Source organism: Onychomys torridus, chromosome 8, assembly GCF_903995425.1.
Source record: "Onychomys torridus chromosome 8, mOncTor1.1, whole genome shotgun sequence".
Classification (NCBI taxonomy): domain Eukaryota; kingdom Metazoa; phylum Chordata; class Mammalia; order Rodentia; family Cricetidae; genus Onychomys; species Onychomys torridus.
The window spans coordinates 19,313,469-19,333,799 of NC_050450.1; the positions used below are offsets into that span (position 1 = coordinate 19,313,469).

A 20,331-nucleotide genomic window follows, 5' to 3' on the forward strand; every position below is an offset into this window, starting at 1 on the left:
GCAAAGGGACACTAAAAAGAAGCCCCTGGGATGCCCTGCACTTTAGATGTTGTATGCGAGATTCGGTGACATTTGCCCCAGGACCCAGAAAACCTGAGCCTGGCTCAGTAGGGCCGACAGGTACTTAATCATGTTTCTGGGAAATCACTCATGCTCCAGAAGCCAGCAAGGCAAAGACAGGCCATTGAACTCAAGATGCTGTGTGGGGACATCTATGTCCAAATGTGGAAGACACCACATTTTGGCAACACCGGAGCATAATCTGGCATCTGAGCACTCCAAGAAAAGCAGCTGGGGTTGAGCCCATGGACACAGTGGTTGAGGTTACTGCTAACTCAGCAATGAGCAGTCACTTCCATGGTGAGTTGGGCACTATGGAGACAAGGAGGAACTAGAAACAAGGCCTAGCATCATGGGGAAGATAGACCATTCATTCAGAAGACTGACCAGACGGACGTCATCAGTAGGTGAGGCTCGTGGTTGAGTCAGAGGAATGGCCAAGAAGGATCGAGGACAGGACCTTGCAGCATCTCTGATCACTATGGATCATCTCGGGTTGTTGGCTGAGCCCTGATCTATACTAGTGTAGTGTAGGTTGTTTAGAACCCTGCTGAGCCGTTAGACAAGAGGACAGACAGCTTGTAGAGGTCAAGAAGGGCAGAGAAGTCTCTGCAGGGACGGAAGCCATAGATCTAACAGCCCCGAGCCTTGAGCAGATGGGATGGCATACTGTTCTGGGCCTTGACATGGCAATAAAGAAAAAAGACCTAGTTTGGGTATAGGTGCATAGTCTTACTCAGGAGGTTGAGACAGGAGGGTCACAAATTCAGAGTTGGCCTGGGCTAGAAAGTAAGTTCAAGGCCAGCATGCTCAATAGGCTTTGTTTCAAAAAGTGGAGGGTTGAGACATGATGATGCCTTTAATCACAACACTTGCACTAAAGCAGAGGCAGGCAGATTTCTCTAAGTTTGAAGCCAGCCAGGGCTAAAAAGTGAGATTTTGTCATAGGGTGGTAGGCTGTGGAACAAACCTATTATTTCCAACACTTGGGAGGTGGAGATAGGAAGATCAGGGCCATTCTCAGTTTACATAGTGAGTTTGAGGACAACCCCAGTCACATAAGACCCTGTCTCAATAAAAAAACAAAAATGTATACTTACAAAGGTGCATGCTGCAGATATAGTTCAGTAAGAGTGCTAGCATGTATGAAACCCTAGATCGAGTGAGGAACTCAGCAGCTATTACAGAGTCAAAGATCTCCAATGGATGAACACTTGTGCCAGTCTGGTCTAAAACTTAGGTTTAACTTTCTCTGACTTCCATGAGTGACACAGGACATAAGCCAGAACACCAACCTCATAGTAAATATAAATGGAGGTTCCTGGCTAATATTCCGTGCTGTGCTCTGGGTTTCTTCTGGGTTCCAAACTGTCAGGATGTCCAGGGCAGATATGTCTAGGCAGCTGACATGGGTTCTAACCAGAAGTAAAGCTCCTTCCTAGGTTCACCAAAAGTGAGTGTTCTTCAGGGTAGTCAGGGAGGCCAGGTCAATTTAAATTTGCAGAGGCCAAGCTTCATTTATGCTGTTTTTTTTGTTTTGAGACAGTTTCTCTGTGTAATCAATAGCCCTAGCTAGCTGTCCTGGAATTTGCTCTGTAGACCAGGCTGGGCTCAAACTCAGAGATCTGCCCGCCTCTGCCTCCAAGGTGCTGGGATTGAAAGCAATGTCATTGTGCCTGGCTGTTTATGCTGTTTTTAACTGATTGGATAAAACTGACCAACACTGGGAAGATAATAGCAACATCTGGAGACAGATGTTCCTTGGAAAGAGAGTTCTACTTGCTGCAGGCTCAAGAGTTGGCAAGCCCCAGCGACCACTCCCTCCATACCCCCACCATGAGAGGTGTAGTGAGGAGCCTGCTGGGGGTTATTAACTTCTGAAATTATCCTCTACACAGTAGGCCCCCTACAAGAAATTCTTGGGCAGCTCTTTCTAGAATGTTTCTAACAACACATTTCAACCATGTGATCCTCTTCTACCATATCCCAAATGGGGAACTGTCTTTCTGGGGTTCAGTGCTCTCAGATCTCCCACTGGAGGTTGACTAGGCCATGCTTAACTGGAAATCAAGCTGAGGAGCCACCAGACTCTGGTGTGGTCCTCCTTGTTTCTGGCTTCTCCTAGGAACAGATGGGCCTTGCTGGTGTCAATCAAATGCTCATGGTTAGAACCTGAGTGTGAGGGCAACAGGTGTGTGGTTTGCTGCTCTGATGGCACCTTTTAGTACTTCCATAGTGGTGTCATTGACTACTGTGCCACCCCAAGACTTCAGAAGTTCTTCAGCCCTTCAGACTGATTTCTGAGGCACACTTGCCCTCTGGCTTTTGCCTATTCTCTTCCCTGCTTTGGAGTTCTGTGCTGGCCCCTCCTGGGGATGTTCCTCCTCACACTCTCTATGGCTCTGAATATTTCATCCCTGACCATACTACACTGCGACCCCTCTCAGACATAGGATGTGTAGCCCAGGAGTAAGTGTACTGTGCCCGAGATTTATGATAATCACACCTATACTTCCCCCTCTGCCCATCTGCTAATCTCAACTGAAGCTTACTATGCCTTCCTGCCCCGAGTTGTATTCAGGGCACAAGTCCTACCAGTTAATGGGCTGTTGGAAGTCATTGGGACCTTGCTTTTAAAAATGACTCTCAGTACAGTTACTCACTTTAAGATCCAGACTCTGCCCAAGAAATAGCCCATCCTAGAGGAGCAATCCTGGGGCCTTGGTGGGGGGGGGGGGGGGGGGGGGGGGGCAGGCAACCTGATCAAGGCAGAAAACCAAGAGTCTTCCATGATTTGTACTTAAATGACCAATGTCACCTCCCTAGAAACCTGAGGGAAACAAAGGCCAGGCCCATAACCACCCAGCCCACCACCCCTGTGGAGAAAGGAGCCGGCCTCTGTGTGCAGTAACAGCTTTAATCTGTCGTGGTTGACACATGGGACAGGATCCTGCTGGCCTCCCATCCTTCCATGCCCTGGAGGAAGAGCTACTTCTCAGGGAGCTGAAGCAGATGCTGTCTGTGAGCAAGTTGGTGATTGGTGTGTTTCTCAGTGTCTCCTGGAGACCTGTGTTTACAGTGAGCACTGCAGGGCAGACAGCAGAGACAGGCCAAGCCCTTGCACAGGACTTGGACCTGGGTACAGAAAGGCAGGGCTCCAGTACTGATATATTATACATATATATATATATATATATATATATATTTCATATGTATACACAGATAGTTTTCTCTCTGGAAAGTATTAAAAAATTGATCAACCTTCAATCTATAAAAAATACCTACTCTACATGATAGAAAAATCTCTCCTCCAAGTTTACACTGATTTACACACAAGGCTTTCCCCAAAATGTACAATACGAGGCAACATCTTAAACTGTAGTGTAGAAGGGGAGGCGGGGGGGGGGTGGGGGGGGGGGGGAGGCAGTGAAGGGATGCAGGGCAGCATGTGTGGGCACAAGCATATATACATTCACACTTGTGTGCACACTCATGCATGTGCACGCGCACGCGCGCGCACACACACACACACTCACACACACACACACACTCACACACACTCACACAGCCTATGGTGTGGTCTCACATGGTGTGCCCAGACTCCTGGCTAGTGCTCAGGCTCAGGCCCATGGATGCTGCACTCTGTGAGTGGTGCAGGGGCAAGCAGCAAGTCTTCCTCTGCCTCTGGGTCTGTGTAGAGCCTTGTCCACCTACCCACCAGCAGAATGACTCCTGGGGGACACCCAGGGATTTAAAGTCAAAAGCAGAGAAGGAAACTTGGTTCCGGAGGCCTAGACTATTGTCTGGGAAATGTGGACTTCTCCCAAGGCAGCAAAGCCAGCCTGAGGAGGGCGTGGGTCCAGGAGCCAGGGTAGGCCACACCTGAGGAGAAGCAGCACCTGCACCTGGGGTGTTCACCAGTCCAGGACGTGAGTTCCAGTCAGCATGAGCTAGCTGCCCTAGCCCCCACAAGAGGACCAGAGCTGACGAGTTACTGTAGTGAGGATCTGGTCAAAGGATGGCTGTGGGGCTTGGAGGCCCTGGGTCCAAAGGTGAATGGAAGCCCATCTGGTGGGAGAAGGCCTGAGCAGCACAAGGAGAATTGGTGGCCTGTGGCTCCAGACCAGACCCCACATCTGCCATCTCTGCCTGCCTGTCTTTCCAGAATAGCATGTCTGTGTCCCGCCTGTGGGTCCTCAGCTTGCATACCATGTGGGAATGGCCAAGCCTGGGTGGCACCATGTCAACATGAGTGAGAGGCAGCAACTGAGGTGAGGATTCATTTTCTCCCTATCTTCCTAACAGGCTGCATAGCAGGAAGAGGGGTGTGCCAGAGAGTCATCGAGGGGCCCGTCCCAGCCTGAGAGACTATCCCCACATATCTGCATTCTGCTGAGCAGACATGGGTGCTGTTGGCTAGGCCAGCTTGTGGTGGGAGGTCCTGGCTTCGTGACATTCAGGGAGCCCAGCCTCACTCCTGTCTGCTGTGGACTTGCCTTTCTTCCTTCTTACCGCTTTCCGCAACCCTCATCTTTAGTCTCCCAGTCCAGCTGCACGAGAGCCCCTACACTCTAGGCTTGGTAAGCGGTAGGACCTGCTGGTCTTGGCTTGGCCACTCGGGGGCGCTGTGCAGTCTATAACCAGCCCAAACAGGGCCAAAATGTCCTACTTGACCTCTAGGATGGATGGGTTGGTCTCCAAGATGGCCACAATAATCCTGTCAATGTAGTCCTGCAGGCGGAAATTGATCTCCTCCTGCTTCTGGATTGCTTCCATGAGCTGCAGAATAGCAAAGGGTCAGTGCAGGGAGAGGAAGGGCCCTGTGCAGAATAAACAGACCTCGGGGTAGACAAACGAGCTACCTCATCTCGGGAGACGGAGCTGATCTCTGCAGCCAGTGATTCAGAGAAGGACGTGGAGAAGAGGCTCTTGGCACCCTGGATGCTGAGGGTGATGATCTGCCCATTCAGTTCATCATTTTGCTCCTTCAGGTTGCGGTTGTCCTAGGGGACATGGCAGTGTCACACTGAGCTATATGACCCTTGCTGGGAAAAGGACCTGCCAGGAAGGACCCCAGCTTGGTGTCCCCTCTCCTGCCAGCCTCCCAGGAGCCTCTGTGAGGGTAGGTGGAAAGGCAGAACACACCTGTTTGAGCCTGCGGACCTCTTGCTCCAGCTCGCTCTCGCGTGCACGGCTGTTATACTCCTGCAGGCCCAGGCTGCTGCTGCGGCCCCGGCGCTGCTCCACCTCAAGTCTGAGGAGCTGCAGGTGTTCTAGCTGCTTGCGGAGGTCCTCGATCAGCTGTGGGACAACCACAAGGCGGGCTTCTGCTAGCTGGCCTGACCACCCTCTCCTGGGAGGGTGTTGACCTGTGTTCCAAGAGGCTGCTGCACACCAGTGCCCAGAGAGTCAGGAAACAAAAGGGTTTCCTGGCCTCCACCAGGGGGCAGGCGACAGCAGACAAGACGGGAACATGGGGAGGGACAAATGGCCCTGCTCACCTCCTGAGTTGCTTCCTTGTCTCTCTGGAATTGGTGCCTCTCGTGGCTCAGCCTGTCCCCCATTTTCCTCTTATTCTCTTGTTCTTCACTGAGCCGCTGTGTCAACTCTTCAATCTCATCCAGCATCTTCTGCTTCTCCTGCAAAAAGAGACCCCAGTGTAGACAGGCGGTGGCACCACTTTCCCAGTATATGCAGCCTAACTCAATGGCCTGTGCTCTAGACCATTGATCTCCTAGTCCAGTGACAGACACTGTCAGTCCATGGCAGAACCATGTCTGTGCTTTCCTGCTACCCCGTCAAAGCCGCCCTGCCTTGGGGCCAGAGGACCTTCATATGGCCAAGATCTAGCCCAGTATCTGTGGGGTGCTCCCACTCAGCTCCTCTTCTGGTTTATAGGAGTCAGAGCCTAGGTAGGCTGGACATATACTGGTTTCAGACCTTTCCAGAAGCACTCTGTGAGGGTGTCTGGAGGGGTGGCCTCTCAGTTAAAGACCGGAAGAGAAGTTAACAGTAGCACTGTCTCTGCCTGTTGATGTGCAAGACCATCTTCTTGTCAACTCAGACATGAGCAGATAGCGTAGGTCTGTGGGAGAGTGGAAAGGCTGGGTGGCGCCAAATGTCTAACAGCACCTCTGTCACGTTTGAGCACAGCTGGGCCCAGTGCTGCCAACCCCCCCATTCCCAGCCTTCTGTTCGGAAAGCCATGACCACATGCCCTGGTTCAATTCTGATATATCTAGCAGAGGGTAGAGGACAGCATTTATTCTAGGCAGGGCTTTCCCCACAAGTGCCAGGCCAGCAGCTCACCTCCTCCAGGCGCTCGATGTTGGCCTTCAGACAAGGTGTGCAGGACCGCAGCTCGCTGTTCTCCTCATCCAGCTGCTGCAACCTGGACACAAGAACAGGCTAGGACCTGCTTCCCCTCAAATGTACCTCCATGGGACAAGGCAGACCAGCTCTAGAGGAATACTCACTCACTGGGAGCTGTTGCGTGACCCATGATAATCCCAAATACCATGGCCAGTCCTTACTTCACCCCCCAGCTTCTTCTTGTCTGTTTTTGTCTTTTGAGATAGAACATTACAAAGCCCATGTTGGCCTCAAACCTTCAAGTATACCCTGAATTCCTGATCCTCCAGCTTCTATTTCTTTTTTGTTTGTTTATTTGTTTGTTTGTTTTGAGACAGGGTTTCTCTGTGTAGCTTTGTGCCTTTCCTGGAACTCACTTGGTAGCCTAGGCTGGCCTCGAACTCACAGAGATCCGCCTGGCTCTGCCTCCCGAGTGCTGGGATTAAAGGCGTGCGCCACCACCGCCCAGCCAGCTTCTATTTCTTAAATGTTGGGAGTCCAGGTATGTGCTACCTTGTACCGGCCACGACAGCCTTAAAGCACTTTGGGTTTAAGAGGTTTAGGTTTGTAGGGGGTGACAGGAGGGAGGATGGGGGCGTCCGTGGCGATATGTGAAATTAAGTTAATTATAAAATAAAAATATTTAAAAAAAAAAAAGAAATTTAGGTTTGTAGAAAAGCTGTAGACAGTGTAGTCTGTTTTGGTTTTCCTCTGTATTTTTCTTTTTTTTTTTTCTTTTGAGCTGAGGATCGAACCCAGGGCCTTGCGCTTGCTAGGCAAGCGCTCTACCACTGAGCTACCCATCTCTGAATTTTTCTTATTCATCACTGTGGCACATCACAACCTATACTCAGCTGGGTTGCACTATTAATCAATGTACACATTCCACCAGCCCTAGGATATCCACATAATCCTTCTGTCTTTTATATTCCCTGGTCTGTGTGTCTCCCAGACTGGAATACTGTGGTAGTCTTGGACATATATTCTGAAAAATGTGCCTCAGACTAGTTTTGGGTGTTTAGACTTGGGGAGATGTGCTTAGGGGAAATTCTTCCATAGTGAGGTCCTTGTCACACTTCCCTGACACCCACCACCATCACGGGTCACTTGGTTATGCTGTATCTGCTAGGTATATCTCTGCTGGTCCCTTAGTTTATACCCCAAGAGAGGGACCCGACACAAGCTCCTGGAGGGTGTATGCAGACACTATTTGGTATTCCTCTGGGAGCAAGACTCCTGTCTTCTATCTCTAGGCTGACTCTGAGGCTGAGGACTCCTGCCCATATCAATTACATCCTGGCTATCCTCCCATGGGATTGCCACCACTACCATTCATAGCTCTGGTCACTGGAAACTCTTTCATCGGACCCCAGTGTCCCTTTGGCACAGTTCCATCAGTGTGTGAGTGTGTATGGATATTTCCGCTATCAGTTTCTCCTGGAGTGTGACTGGTAATGTAACAAACACCCAGGTGTCAGTGGCAAGCGAACACAAAAGCAATTCTGCCAAATTCCCTGAAAATAAAAGTTGATATTTTGGGGGTGGGTAGGGAGATGAGGTCTCTGTTTCCCAGGATGGCCTTATGTTTAACTGAACCTGAATTTAATGCCCCAGACCCACACGGTAGGAAAGACCCAGTTCCTCCAAGATGTCCTCTTGACTTTTCACACTTGTACATGCACACACACACAAACACACAATAAATCAATGTAACTGAAAACTTAGACAAGAAGCTTTAAGCATCTTCCATTTGCGTATGCCTTTGTGTATTATTAAGCTCCTCCCTCCACCTCCCAGGAGGAGGTCCCTGCTGCCTGCTCCCTCCACCTCCCAGGAGGAGGTTCCTGCTGCCTGCTCCCTCCACCTCCCAGGAGGAGGTTCCTGCTGCCTGCTCCCTCCACCTCCCAGGAGGAGGTCCCTGCTGCCTGCTCCCTCCACCTCCCCGGAGGAGCTTTGCTCACCTGGCCTGCAGGTTCTCCATCTCAATGCTCTTCTCCCGCTCCATCTTACACAGGAGCTCTTTCTGCTTCCTGGTCTCTTCCAGGACCCTCTCTTGGGCTCTGAGCTCCTGCTCCTTCAGCTGCTCTTCCAGGGCATTGGCTCTAAGGGCAAACGGGAGGAGACGTGCGTGTCTTTAAGGTTTACGAAGTATGTTCTGAGGCACTGTGCACTGATGATCAGGTAGCAGCTGTCCCAGGGAGGCCACAGCAGTCTGTAGAAAGCAACTGTGATAGCAAGTCCACAGTGCTGAGCAAGAGCAGATGTCAGTGGCAGCACAGTTAGGCGGTGTGATACTTGAGGGCTAGACCAGCTACTTGGTACACGTGGACCTAAAGGCTGTGGTGGAGTTGCACCTAGGGAGGACCCCTCTGCACTCGTCCCCTCCGGCTCAGCTAAAGAAGAGCTCTGTTTAGACTTGCGGCTCTGGCCTCTTCCCCAGCTTCCTGCAGAAGACAGGGATGGTCGGGGTAGTCCCTGAGAGAAAGGATGCCAGCCCCACCCAGGGCTGTGAAGACCCTAGTGGTCTCCGGAGCTCCTCTTGGTGTATGAGAATGAAGACCAGTGAGGAGCGCCAGACAGCACGGGGGGGGGGGGGAGCCCACGTCTGGTGCTATGAGGAAGCAAGAGTGGCACGCTCTGGGAGGACAGGCTAAAAACCAACTCTTAAAGCCAGGTGTGGAGGGGCACACCTTTAACCCCAGCAGAGGAAAGTGGGTGTGGAGGGGCACACCTTTAACCCCAGCAGAGGAAAGTGGGTGTGGAGGGGCACACCTTTAACCCCAGCAGAGGAAAGTGGATCCCTGAGTCCAAGCCAGCCTCGTTTACAGAGCAAGTTCCAGGACAGCCAGGGATACACAGAGAAACCCTGACTCAAAACAACAACAACAGAAAAACAACTCTTAGAAATGAATGTCAGGAGGGTGTGGCTCAGAAATAGAGTGCCTGCTCAGCATAAACAAGACCTCGGGTTGACTCCAGTGAGGACAGAGTGATATACTGATGATGAAAATGAAGAAAATTAAAGTTCAAGTGTGTCTACTATGACCAAAAGAAGTTAAGGCTGATGAGAAAAGAGGCTACAGACAGAGACTGGCAAGATGGCCTGGCAGGTAAAGGTGCTTGCCATTAAGCCTAACTACCGGAGTTTGAGCCCCCAAATCCATACACACTTCTCAGAGTTAAAGACTGAGGATCAGTGCTCAGCACAGAACCCTTCTGAGAGCCACATGGAGACATCCGGGGAATGGGAAGAGCAGCACAGGCTCCACCCTGGGAAGGCCAGCCACACGCGGAGCACATCTCCAAGGGTGCCCGATCCCCTTGCCTCCACCTCCGAAGTGCTGGAATTACTGGCCTACCATCCCAGACTTGGCTCCTTTTAGTTTCTTTTTTCTTTTCTTTTCTTTTTTTAAAAAGATGTATTTATTATGTATACAATGTTCTGTCTGCATGTGTGCCTACAGGCCAGAAGGGGGCGCCAGATCTCATTACAGATGGTTGTGAGCCACCATGTGGTTGCTGGGAATTGAACTCAGGACCTCTGGAGAACAGCCAGTGCTCTTAATCTCTGAGCCATCTCTCCAGCCCTTTTTTTGTGAGCTAAGGACTGAACCCAGGGCCTTGCACTTGCTAGGCAAGCACTCTACCACTGGGCTAAATCCCCAACCTTAGTTTCTTTTTTTAAAGATTTATTTTTAGTTTATGTGCACATGTGTTTTGCTTGCATATATGTAAGTGTGCCACATGTGAGCCTTGTGCCCATGAGGCAAGATATGCTGGAGCTGGAGCTGTAGACAGTTGTGAGCTGCTGTGCAGACGCTGTAAACTGAACTCAAGTCCTCCACAAGAGGAGTAAACTCCGAGTCTCCAACTCCTTGATTTCCTTTCATTTCTTCTTCCACCCTCTCGTTTTATTTGAAGCAGGGCATCACTCTGTGGCCCAGGTTGGCTTCAATCTTAATATATTCCTGTGTCTTCTATTGCTCTATGCAGACAGCAATGGTGCCTCATTTCTCCTTGCCTATGTGAGGAGACCACGCAACTTGCCTTCCTGTTCAGTTTATTCTCTAGCTAAGCCACTTGAAATGGCTGAGGTCTGCAGAGGCCATGCCCCTGCACAGGATCTCCGTTACCTGTTCCTCCAGGACAGCGCTCTACCCTCAGCCCCATAACCCCTACCTGCTGTCCTCTGAGTCCCTGGACAACCATGTAAGCCACACTGACTTCATTTCCTCATGTGTTACTGAAGGATGAAGGAGGGGAGCAAGGGCCTCAAAACAGGACCAATACCAAGTGTTGGACCGTGTTCCCCAGGGTAGCTTCTCAGAATAGTCATCAGAGGCTCCCATACTATGAACTGGCTGCAGATGGACCATGGGTCAGCTCCATGAAGAGTACCAAGTGCTTTAGAAAACTGACCTATAGCTGTTAATCCCAGCACTCAGGAGGTAGAGGCAGGTGAAGAATATTCAAGGCCAACCTGGTCTACAGAGTGAGTTCCAGGAAAGGCAGGACTACACAGAGAAACCCTGTCTTGAAAAAACCAAACCAAACCAAACCAAAACAAAACGCAAAAACAGAAAACTGCCCTATAAAGGCTCTGGGTGCAGTGATAGCCTCCCACTTTGTGGATCTGTTTTGAACTTATACAGCACATGCTCCACTACTGAGCCACTCTCCACATGGATTTATTTATTGTTTAATTTTTTGAAAGATTTATTTTATTTTTATGTGGGTGTTTTGCCTGCAGTTATGTCTGTGCACCACATGTGTGCAGTGTATACAGAGGCCAGAAGAGGTGTTGGATCCCTTGGAACTGGATTTCCAGACAGTTGTGAGCTGCCATGTGGGTGCTGAGACTCAAACTTGGATCCTCTTAGCTGCTGAGCCATCTCTCCAACACGTGTGTGCGTGTGTGCGTGTGTGCGTGTGTGTGTGTGTGTGTGTGTGTGTGTGTGTGTGTGTGTGCGTGTGCGCGCGCGCAAGTGCACATGCATGTTTCTGTTGTATATGCATGTGGACACAGAGGACAACTTTGGGTGTCATCCTCAGGAACACTGCCCACTTCCTTTGATGCTCACTGAGTAGTCTACACTGGCTGGCCAGCAAGCCCCAAGGATCCTCCTGTTTCTACCTCCCCAATGCGGGGATTACAAGTGTGTGCCCTTAAGCCTAGCATTTACATGGGATTTGGGGATAAAACCCAGGTCCCCATGTTTGCCATGGCAAGCACTTTACTGACTGAGCTATCTCCCTAGTACCATTGCATATAGCTTAGGTTGGTCTTGGACACACTATATAGCCAAAAATAACCTTGAACTCACGATCCTCTTACACTTCCCAAGTGTTTGGATTGTGCCTGTGCATCTCAATGCCCAGCTCTCCACTCTAAGCTGCATTTCCCCAACTGCTCCTGGTGGACAGAACTCTCTTGCTTCCATGCAGGCAAGTAGTACCCTCACTCACTTTTCTGGGGCCCTACTGTCTATATACTATAGCAGATATCTGCCAAGGTAGAGTGTTCAGGCCAGAGCCTCAGATCAACCTGCCACAGTCCTCTGGCTGTGCCTGGCACTCACCCAGCTCCAGAATGGATGGATGGTACCAGGTAAGGACTAGTTCTCTGCAGGATCCTGCTCACAGGGTGAGAGTGATGCTGTGATGGCCATGGCTACACTCACCTGTGCACCAGCTGGAGGTTCTCTTGCCTCAACCTGCCGTGCTGCTCGCCAGCAGCTGCACTATCCTTCTCCAGCTCTGACACCCGTCTCTCCAGGAAGACAACCTAGGCAAAGAGAGGAATGCTTGAGGAACAAGTAGAAAGAGGCAGAAGCTGTGCCCCCAAGGGTTATGGGACAGCTGGATTCCCATAACCACCTGCTAAGTGGGAGGCAGGCTCATCCTTAGAGACTATCTCATAAACCACAGTAGTGCAGCTGCCAGAGGGTCACAGCCGACTCAACAGAACAAGGCAAGTGTCACTGGGAAATCTGAGTCCTACAGGGTACCAAGAGTGCCTTCTGACTTGTGCACGGGACCATGAGGCTCACCCAGACACATATTCCCATGTGAGACTCCACTGCCCAGCTAAAACACACGGAAGCAGCCCAGATGTCTGGGGACCGGAGGGACAGAAAGGGCCATGTCTCCGTCTTTTCCTCCTTCAGGGGTAAGGTACTATGAAGAAGAATGCAGACAAACAGAGGAAGGGTTCAGCCTCAGAACACAACGTAATACCCTGAAGATGTGAAGATGCCGAGGAGGGGAAATAGCAAAGGTGAGGCTGGGACAGTGAGGGATGAAGCATGGCAGAGAAGAGGCCTGGCAGGAACAGGAGGAGCCAAGGCAGGGTCAAGGGCATGCTAAGACAAAGCAGGCATGGGAGAACGCAAGGCAGAGTACAGAGATCATGTGGCTAGGGAAACCTAAGTGGAAATCCTGTGCGTACAGTGTGAGGAAAAGCAGATGGACAGGGAAATGAGGTGTGGACAGAGGAAGTGAAGGCACCTGGGGATGGGGTGAGGTGAGGTGCAGAGGAAGGTGAGGCCGGGCACAGATGCCTGGCAGGCATAGGAGGAACCAGGAAGGGTTCTGCTGCCCCCCTTACTAGCCTCAGACTGGCCCTTAGCAAAGGGCATGGCCACAGTGAGGCTCCAGGCCAGGCTGTGGCAATGTAAAAATGCAAGCCCACGGCAGAGTTCTCTCCCTGTTTAAATGAGAATGGCCTCAGAGGGCTCACGTATTTGAACAGCTGGAGTGACGGCCATTCTTGTTTGTCAGCTGACTACATCTGAAATGGACTAAAACCCAAGCTGCTGAGTACGTAGACCTGTGAATCCCAGCCTAGGAGGGTGTCAGCGGTTAAAGTCAGGGCTTTAACTGTGAAAGACTGAGATCCTGTAACTTGGGGTGCCAATGTGTGGGAGGACTGCTGTGGATATCGCTCTGGATAAATAAAATGCTGTTTGGCCAGTGGCCAGGCAGGAAGTATAGGTGGGACAAGAGAGAAGAGAACTCTGGGAAGTGGAAGGCTGGGTGAAGAGACACTGCCAGCCGCTGCCATGACAAGCAACATGTAAAGACACGGGTAAGCCACAAGCCACGTGGCAAAGTTTAACAGATTATTATTCTATTAATAGATTAATAGAAATGGGTTAATTTAAGATAGAAGAAGTAGATAACAAGAAGCCTGCCACAGCCATACAGTTTGTAAACAATGTAAATTTCTGTGTTACTTGGTTGGTTCTGAGCATCTATGGGCCTGGCGGGTGAGAGAAATTTGTCCTGACTGTGGGCCAGACAGGAAAACTCTACCTACAGAGGACCCTATTGGAGCTGAGAACTTTGAACCCCCAGGTTCTGAAGACTTTATCTCACCCGAGGAAGTATTCTCCCTACCCTCAGCAGAAGATGTATTCCCACCCCAACACCCTGAAATATTGCCTATTCTGCCTTTGACTAAGGAAATTAATCCTTCATTGTCTGATACCCCAGCAGTGACTTTGTCTGAAGGAGATGCCAGGCAAGACAATACTGATGTCCCTCATGGCCGACCAACAGTTGCCTCTGGACCTGTAACCAGAATTAAGGCTAAGCAGGCTCCTAGAGAGGAGATAGAAAGTGTAGTCCACGAGGAGGTGCACTACACTACTAAAGAGCTTAATGAGTTTGCTAATTCATTCAAGCAGAAGTCTGGGGAATATGTGTGGAAATGGCTTTTATTTGTTTTTGTATTTTCAGGACAAGATTTCTCTGTACAGCTGTGGCTGTCCAAAACTAGTTCTGTAGAGCAGGCTGGCCTCAAACTCACAGAGATCTGCAGGCCTCTGCCTCCTGAGTGCTGGGATTAAAGGTGTGCGCCATTACTGCCTGGCAAGGGAATGGATTTTAATGGTGGAAGGAACATAAAACTAGATCAGGTTGACTTCATTGATATGGGCCAACTGAGTGAAGATTCTAGATGTAATATGGAAGCTCACACAGTTTTAAAAAGTGTCAAAAGTTTGAGTGGTTGGCTGAAGCATTTGTCAAAAGACAGACTACTGAAAAGGAGCTGGAGATGCCTGATATCCCTTGGCTTAGTGCTGATGAAGGGATTTTCAGGCTCAAGGAGATGGAAATACTAGAGTGGGTATGCCATGTAAAACCTAATTCTCCACAACGGGGAGGCCCAGAAGTCATGGCCTTCATTAACGGTCTAAGATGCAAAATGGTGAGAGGGTCCCATCATATCTGAAGGTTTTGTTGCCATCCTTGTGCCAGACCTTAGCTTGGAAGAATTAGATACAGTGAGTTTAACTGGGCCCGGAAGTGGCAGGGCCAGGTGGCAGCATTGACTTGCCAAAGGCAAGGTGATCTAGTTATTGTAATGGTCAGCACAAAGGAACTTTTATGGTGGCATGACTCACATATGGACCTTTGGTGCTGGCTAATCAGTCCTGGTATTTCCAGGCATGAAGTAGATAAGAAGCCTACTGCATTTCTGTTTGATCTGAATAAGCAGAAACATTTTCAAATGAAAGGAAGTCTGCATTGGACCATGGCAAAGGGAATCTCAGCCTGTGAACCAGTTTCCAGACTGGAGCCAGTTTGCAGATCCAGAACCTCTTGAATGAAGGGATGGCCAGGTTCCCCTGAGGAAGGAACTTGACAAATACCTAAGAGTTTCACTGTTAGCCTTTCTCCAGGCCTTCCCAGAGGGGCCTACGGCCTTTTACAAGGGCAACTGTATACTGGGGGAAAGTAACAGACTTTCTGGGGTCTGTTGGATACTGGTTGAGTTGATGCTGATTCCAGGAGACCCCCAAGAAACACTGTGGCCCTCCAGTTAAAGGAGGGGCTTATGGTGGTCAGGTGATTAATGGAGTCTGACTCACACAGGTGCAGGGGGGCCCTGAACTTATCCTGTGGTTATTATCATGTGATCCAGCAAACCCTGATTCCCTTAACAGGCTAAGAAATGAAGAGATGTGTTAGGAGGGGTGACTGATTCAGATTACCAAGGGGAAATTGAATTCTTCCCCACAGTGGAGGTCACAAAGATTATGTGTGGAGTGTAGGCGATTCTTTAGGGTGACTGTTTCTTGGTGTTACCATGTCCTGTGATTAAAGTCAATGGGAAACTACAACAGCCTAAACCAGGCAGGATGACAAAGGGCACAGACCCTCCAGAAATGAAGGTATAGGTCACTCCTCCAGGAAAAGAGCCAAGTCCTGCTGACGCTGCTTACTGAGGGTGGAAGAAATACAGAATGGGCAGTTGGGGAAGATAGTTATAGATACCAGCTAAGGGTACATGACCAGTTATAGAAACAAGGACTATAATTAACACTAGTGTTTCCATCCTCCCCCCCCCTCGCAGAGCTGAGAACCGAACCCAGGGCCTTGAGCTTGCTAGGCAAGCGCTCTACCACTGAGCTAAATCTCCAACCCCCCTATTTTGTTAAGAATGTAGTTATACAGGTATTTATGCTTTCTTTCTCCAATTTCTTTAGCATGAAATATAACATCAGCTGGGCAGTGGTGACACACGCCTTTAATCTCAGCACTCAGGAGGCAGGCGGATCTCTGAGTTCAAGGCCAGCCTGGTCTACAGAGTGAGTTCTAGGACAGCCAAGACTGTCACACAGAGAAACCCTGTCTTGGGTGGGAGAGGAAAGGATGTCTCTCAAGAGATACTGCAACCTATTTGAGACTGTATGTGGGATAGTTATATCATGTTAGGTGTAATTATGAAATTGTTTAACCTGGAAATTAAGCATAACATGAGGAAATATGATTATATGTTACAAGGGAGAACTGGTGACGACCATTCTTGGTTGTCAACTTGATCACTGCCCGGCTAGGGATTTTTTCTTAATTAAATTATCTGAAGTAGGAAGACCCAAATTTAATGTGGGCCACACCTTCTGCTGGCAGCTTTTATAGGTCATGGAAGAAGGGAGCTTGTTCTTTGCCTGCTCATTCCCAATCTCTCCGGCAAGTCCATTCTTTCACTGGCATTGGAGCCCACTTTTTTGGGATTCTGGTATATATCAAAGACCAGATGAGACACCCAGATTTGTGGATTGAGCAACTACTGGACTTTTAGACCTTCCATTAGTAGATGGCCATTGCTGGACTAGCTGGACCACAGACCGTAACCATTCTTTTTTTTAAAAAGATTTATTTATTTATGTATTTTATGTATGTGAGTGCTCTATTTGCATGTATGCCTGCAAGAAAGAAGAGGCCATTCAATCCCACTATAGATGTTGTGTGCCTCCATGTGGTTGCTGGAAATTGAACTCAGGTCTTCTGGAAGATCACCCCATGCTTAACCACTGAGTCATTTCTCCAGCCCCTGTCTGTAAACTATTCTAATGAGAGAGAGAGAGAGAGAGAGAGAGAGAGAGAGAGAGAGAGAGAGAGAAATATTATTCTATAAGTTCTGTTTCCTTGTAGACCCCTCATGGCTATGTTTTACAATGTGAGCTCTCAGCTGCTACTCCAGTGCCATGCCTGCCTGCCTGCCTGCCTGCCTGCCTGGCACCATGCTTTATGCCATGATGGTGATGGACTACTATCCCTCTGGAACTGTAAACTCCAAGTAAACTCCAAATAAACTCTTTCTTCTACAAGTTGCCTTGGTCATGGTGTTATATCACAGTAATAGTGTCAGGTCTAAAAGAAACTCAGGCAAATAGCTAACTGTAGTTCCTACTAACATATATATATATATGAAACACCTTTAATCCTAGCACTCAGAAGGCAGAGGCAGGCAGATGTTTGTGAGTTTGAGGCCAGCCTACAGAGTGAGTTCCAGAACAGCCAGGAACTCTGTCTGGAAAAAGAAAGAGAGAGAGGGAGAACCTTGAGACTCAGAGAGACTTTGAACTTTTAAATTGTGTTAACGCTGTAAAAGATGATGGGACATCTGAAGATGGACTGAATGCATTTTCATTATGATATGGCCACAAAACTATGGGGCTAAGGAGTGAAATGAGGTGGTCTGAATGAGAATGGCCCCATAGGCTTGTATATTTGAATGCCTGGTCCCCAGTTAGTGGAACTGTTTGGGAAGGATTGGGAGGTGTGGTCTTGTTGAAGGAGGTGTGTCACTGGGGGCAGACTATGAGTTTTCAAAAGTCCTACCCATTTCTGGTTAGCTCACTCTGCCTCATGGTTGTTTCTCAAGATGTGAGCTCTCAGTTACTGCTCCAGTATCATGGCAGCCTGCCTGCTGCCATGCTCCCAGCCATGATGGTCATGGACTTTATCATTTGAAACTGTAAGCCCCAAGTAAACTGTCTCTGCACCTCCTTCATGGTGCTCCCCTGAAATGACTCACATGAAGGAACCTGGCACAATCTGGCACAATAACTAATAGCAATGTGCTGAGATAGCCTCACAACCTGAGTTCCAACCCTGGAACCCACATGTCTGAAGGAGAGAACTACCTATGACTGCCACACATGTAACCACACACATATACAACAATAAATAAATATAATAAAATAATTATGGCTCTTGTTTGGTTCTACCCCTTGTTGGCTTGCTCTGCCCAAATGCTATGAAATGCCCTTCTTTTATGACACAGGCATTTGAAGGAACCAAGGCTGAAATAAGGATTTAAATAGCCAGATGACACTACTACCATTTCCTCAAGTGCCAAGAAGAGAGCCAGTGTTCCCAAGCACCACCCACCACCTCACAGAGCACACGGACAGGCCGGAGCCCTCCTGCAGCATTCTGATGATACTGCCCATCACCTCTTCCCAGCTCTCAGCACAGATGACCTACCTTGTCAGCAATATCCTCCTCTGGACATTCCACAGGCTCTGGGGGAGGGTCCTCCAGGGCCTCCATGGTCAGAGTCCCCGATTGGTGCAGATACCTACAGAAAAGAGCCAACAGCAGAGGGAAGAATGGAAAAACCCACACAATAAGCTATTTAAACAAGAGTACTTCCAAGTCCCTCTGAAAGGCAGACACTAGCATCACAGAGCACATGCCCTCCCCAACTCTGGGGGGCAGTGTTCTCCTGATCAAAGCACCAAGAAGGGGTGTTCCTGGGCCAATCATTCAGCATTACCAAGGGGCCGGGGACAAGCAGATTGCGCTCTGGAGCCTGAGTCTTCCTAGAACTCTTTGGAGCCTATCAGCTCAACCTTTCCCCTGCCAGCTGAGGGGACAACAGGGTACTTTGGACCAGGGTACAATAAAACACATCATTCCTCACCATGATTATGAAATAATCTCAAATCCACCAGAGGCCCATCAAATATTAATTTAGGATCTTCACTCCTGTATAGTATACATACATGTGTGTGATTTTTTTCTTTTGAGATGAGGTCTTTCCTTCTTTTTTCGTTTTGTTTGTTTGTTTGTTTGTTTGTTTTTTGAGACAGGATTTCTCTATGTAACCACCCTAGCTGTTCTGGAACTCACTTTGTAGCCCAGGCTGGCCTCGAACTCACAGAGATCCCCACCTGCCTCTGCCCCCTGAGTGCTGGGATTAAAGGCATGCCCCACCACCGCACAGCCGAGATAAGGTATTTCTTGCTATGTAACACAGACTGTCCTCAAACTTGAAACCTTCTTGCTTTAGTTTCCTGATTGCTGTGGGCCACTGTGCCCAGCTCTAAATACATTTTATTTTTGTTCTGAGACACGTCTTGCTGTGTTGGTTGACTAGTCTGGAATTTGCCAGGTAGACCAGGCAGGCCTCAAATTCAGAGATTTATTCATTTATTTATTAACCTGCCTCTGCTGGGATTAAAGGTATGCACCACCACATCCAGCTTCTACCTACAATCTTGATGCTTGGTTTCCAGTGTGCCCTCTGTGGTAAGGAAAGTTAAGGGTCCTGAGGTCACTCCGGTCATACCTCGAGTCACATGTGGAGCTTAGTACAGATAGATGAACTAGGGAAGAACCCAGGTGCAGTCCTCTGGGGCCCCAGTGTCAGGTCAAGACCCAGACACCAGCCCTGCAGTCTCATGGAACCCCAAGGACCCCTCACCGTGCTCTTGGCAGGGGCCACTCCTCAGCTGCAGATGCGTGGGCAGGTGTTCAGCCAATGGACACTTGCTTGTGGTTCAGACCCACTTGCTTAACTGTGGTTGGTCTAATTCAGCAGCAGCGGTTCACACACTTTTCAGGGCACTTGTACAGAAGTGGCAGCAAGGCTGTGTGTTGCATTTGTCCCACACTAGGGGTCAGGTTCTAAACCTAATGGCCTGGTGCTCAGATCTGTGTGACCTTGAGAAAGCATTCAAACTCACTGAGCCTTCTCTTATGAAATGGGGAACAATCTGCAGGCAAGTAAGGGGTGTCAGTGAGTTTTCAACAAGGGTAGTTTATAGACAGCTTTGGTAAGGATTCCACAGACTGAGGATTCAGCTGTGGCCACTTTATCAGTGAATGAAGCTGTTTCCTTTCTCACTGACTGAGCTTGTACATTTCCTTCTTTTTTCCCCCCATCATGAATATTTTAGGGAGAAAAGGAAGCAAGCTCCTTTACCCTGGGACCATAAGCCCACACACAATGAAAGAGCCATTTTCTTCTAGACCTGCTCTGGTGTTTCCTCAGATTCTCAAAAGGGTGCTGACCAGTCAGTCCTTGCTCTTAAACAGGACCTTGACCTCAATTTTGTGCCACTCCCCGGAAAGGAAACTGCCCACCCTAGACCCTAGAGGCCACCCTGGTCAGGGGCCAAGGCCTGGGCCTATCTCAGGATAAGGGAACATGCTGTCCTAAGCACCCATCATGTGGCCTCCTAGTGAAGCCGAGGTTGTCCAGCATGGGGAGTGTGGCTTATTTAATTCCCACCAAGAAGGGCTCTTCCTTTAACTCCACCCAGGAGTCCCCAGGAGAAGGGGCTGTAGCCAGCAAGAGGAACATGAGTTCTGAGATGCCCCAGACCCATATTTTGCCCA

At 49.3% G+C, this 20,331-nt stretch overlaps 1 protein-coding gene across 2 annotated transcripts in view; it reads right to left on the reverse strand.

Annotated features, from left to right (window-relative positions):
* Positions 1-2,957: 2,957 nt before the first annotated feature.
* The window catches only part of Rab11fip3 (RAB11 family interacting protein 3), an 87,972-nt gene continuing 70,598 nt past the window's right edge, over positions 2,958-20,331 (reverse strand). For both annotated transcript variants that reach the window (XM_036195377.1, XM_036195376.1), the window contains 8 exons: positions 18,193-18,286; positions 12,093-12,196; positions 8,373-8,513; positions 6,370-6,451; positions 5,562-5,699; positions 5,206-5,361; positions 4,923-5,063; positions 2,958-4,839 (listed from right to left, as the gene is read on the reverse strand). In XM_036195377.1, the coding sequence (XP_036051270.1) occupies positions 4,726-4,839; positions 4,923-5,063; positions 5,206-5,361; positions 5,562-5,699; positions 6,370-6,451; positions 8,373-8,513; positions 12,093-12,196; positions 18,193-18,286 (970 nt within the window). In that variant the 3' untranslated portion in view covers positions 2,958-4,725. The remainder of the gene's footprint in view (positions 4,840-4,922; positions 5,064-5,205; positions 5,362-5,561; positions 5,700-6,369; positions 6,452-8,372; positions 8,514-12,092; positions 12,197-18,192; positions 18,287-20,331) is intronic.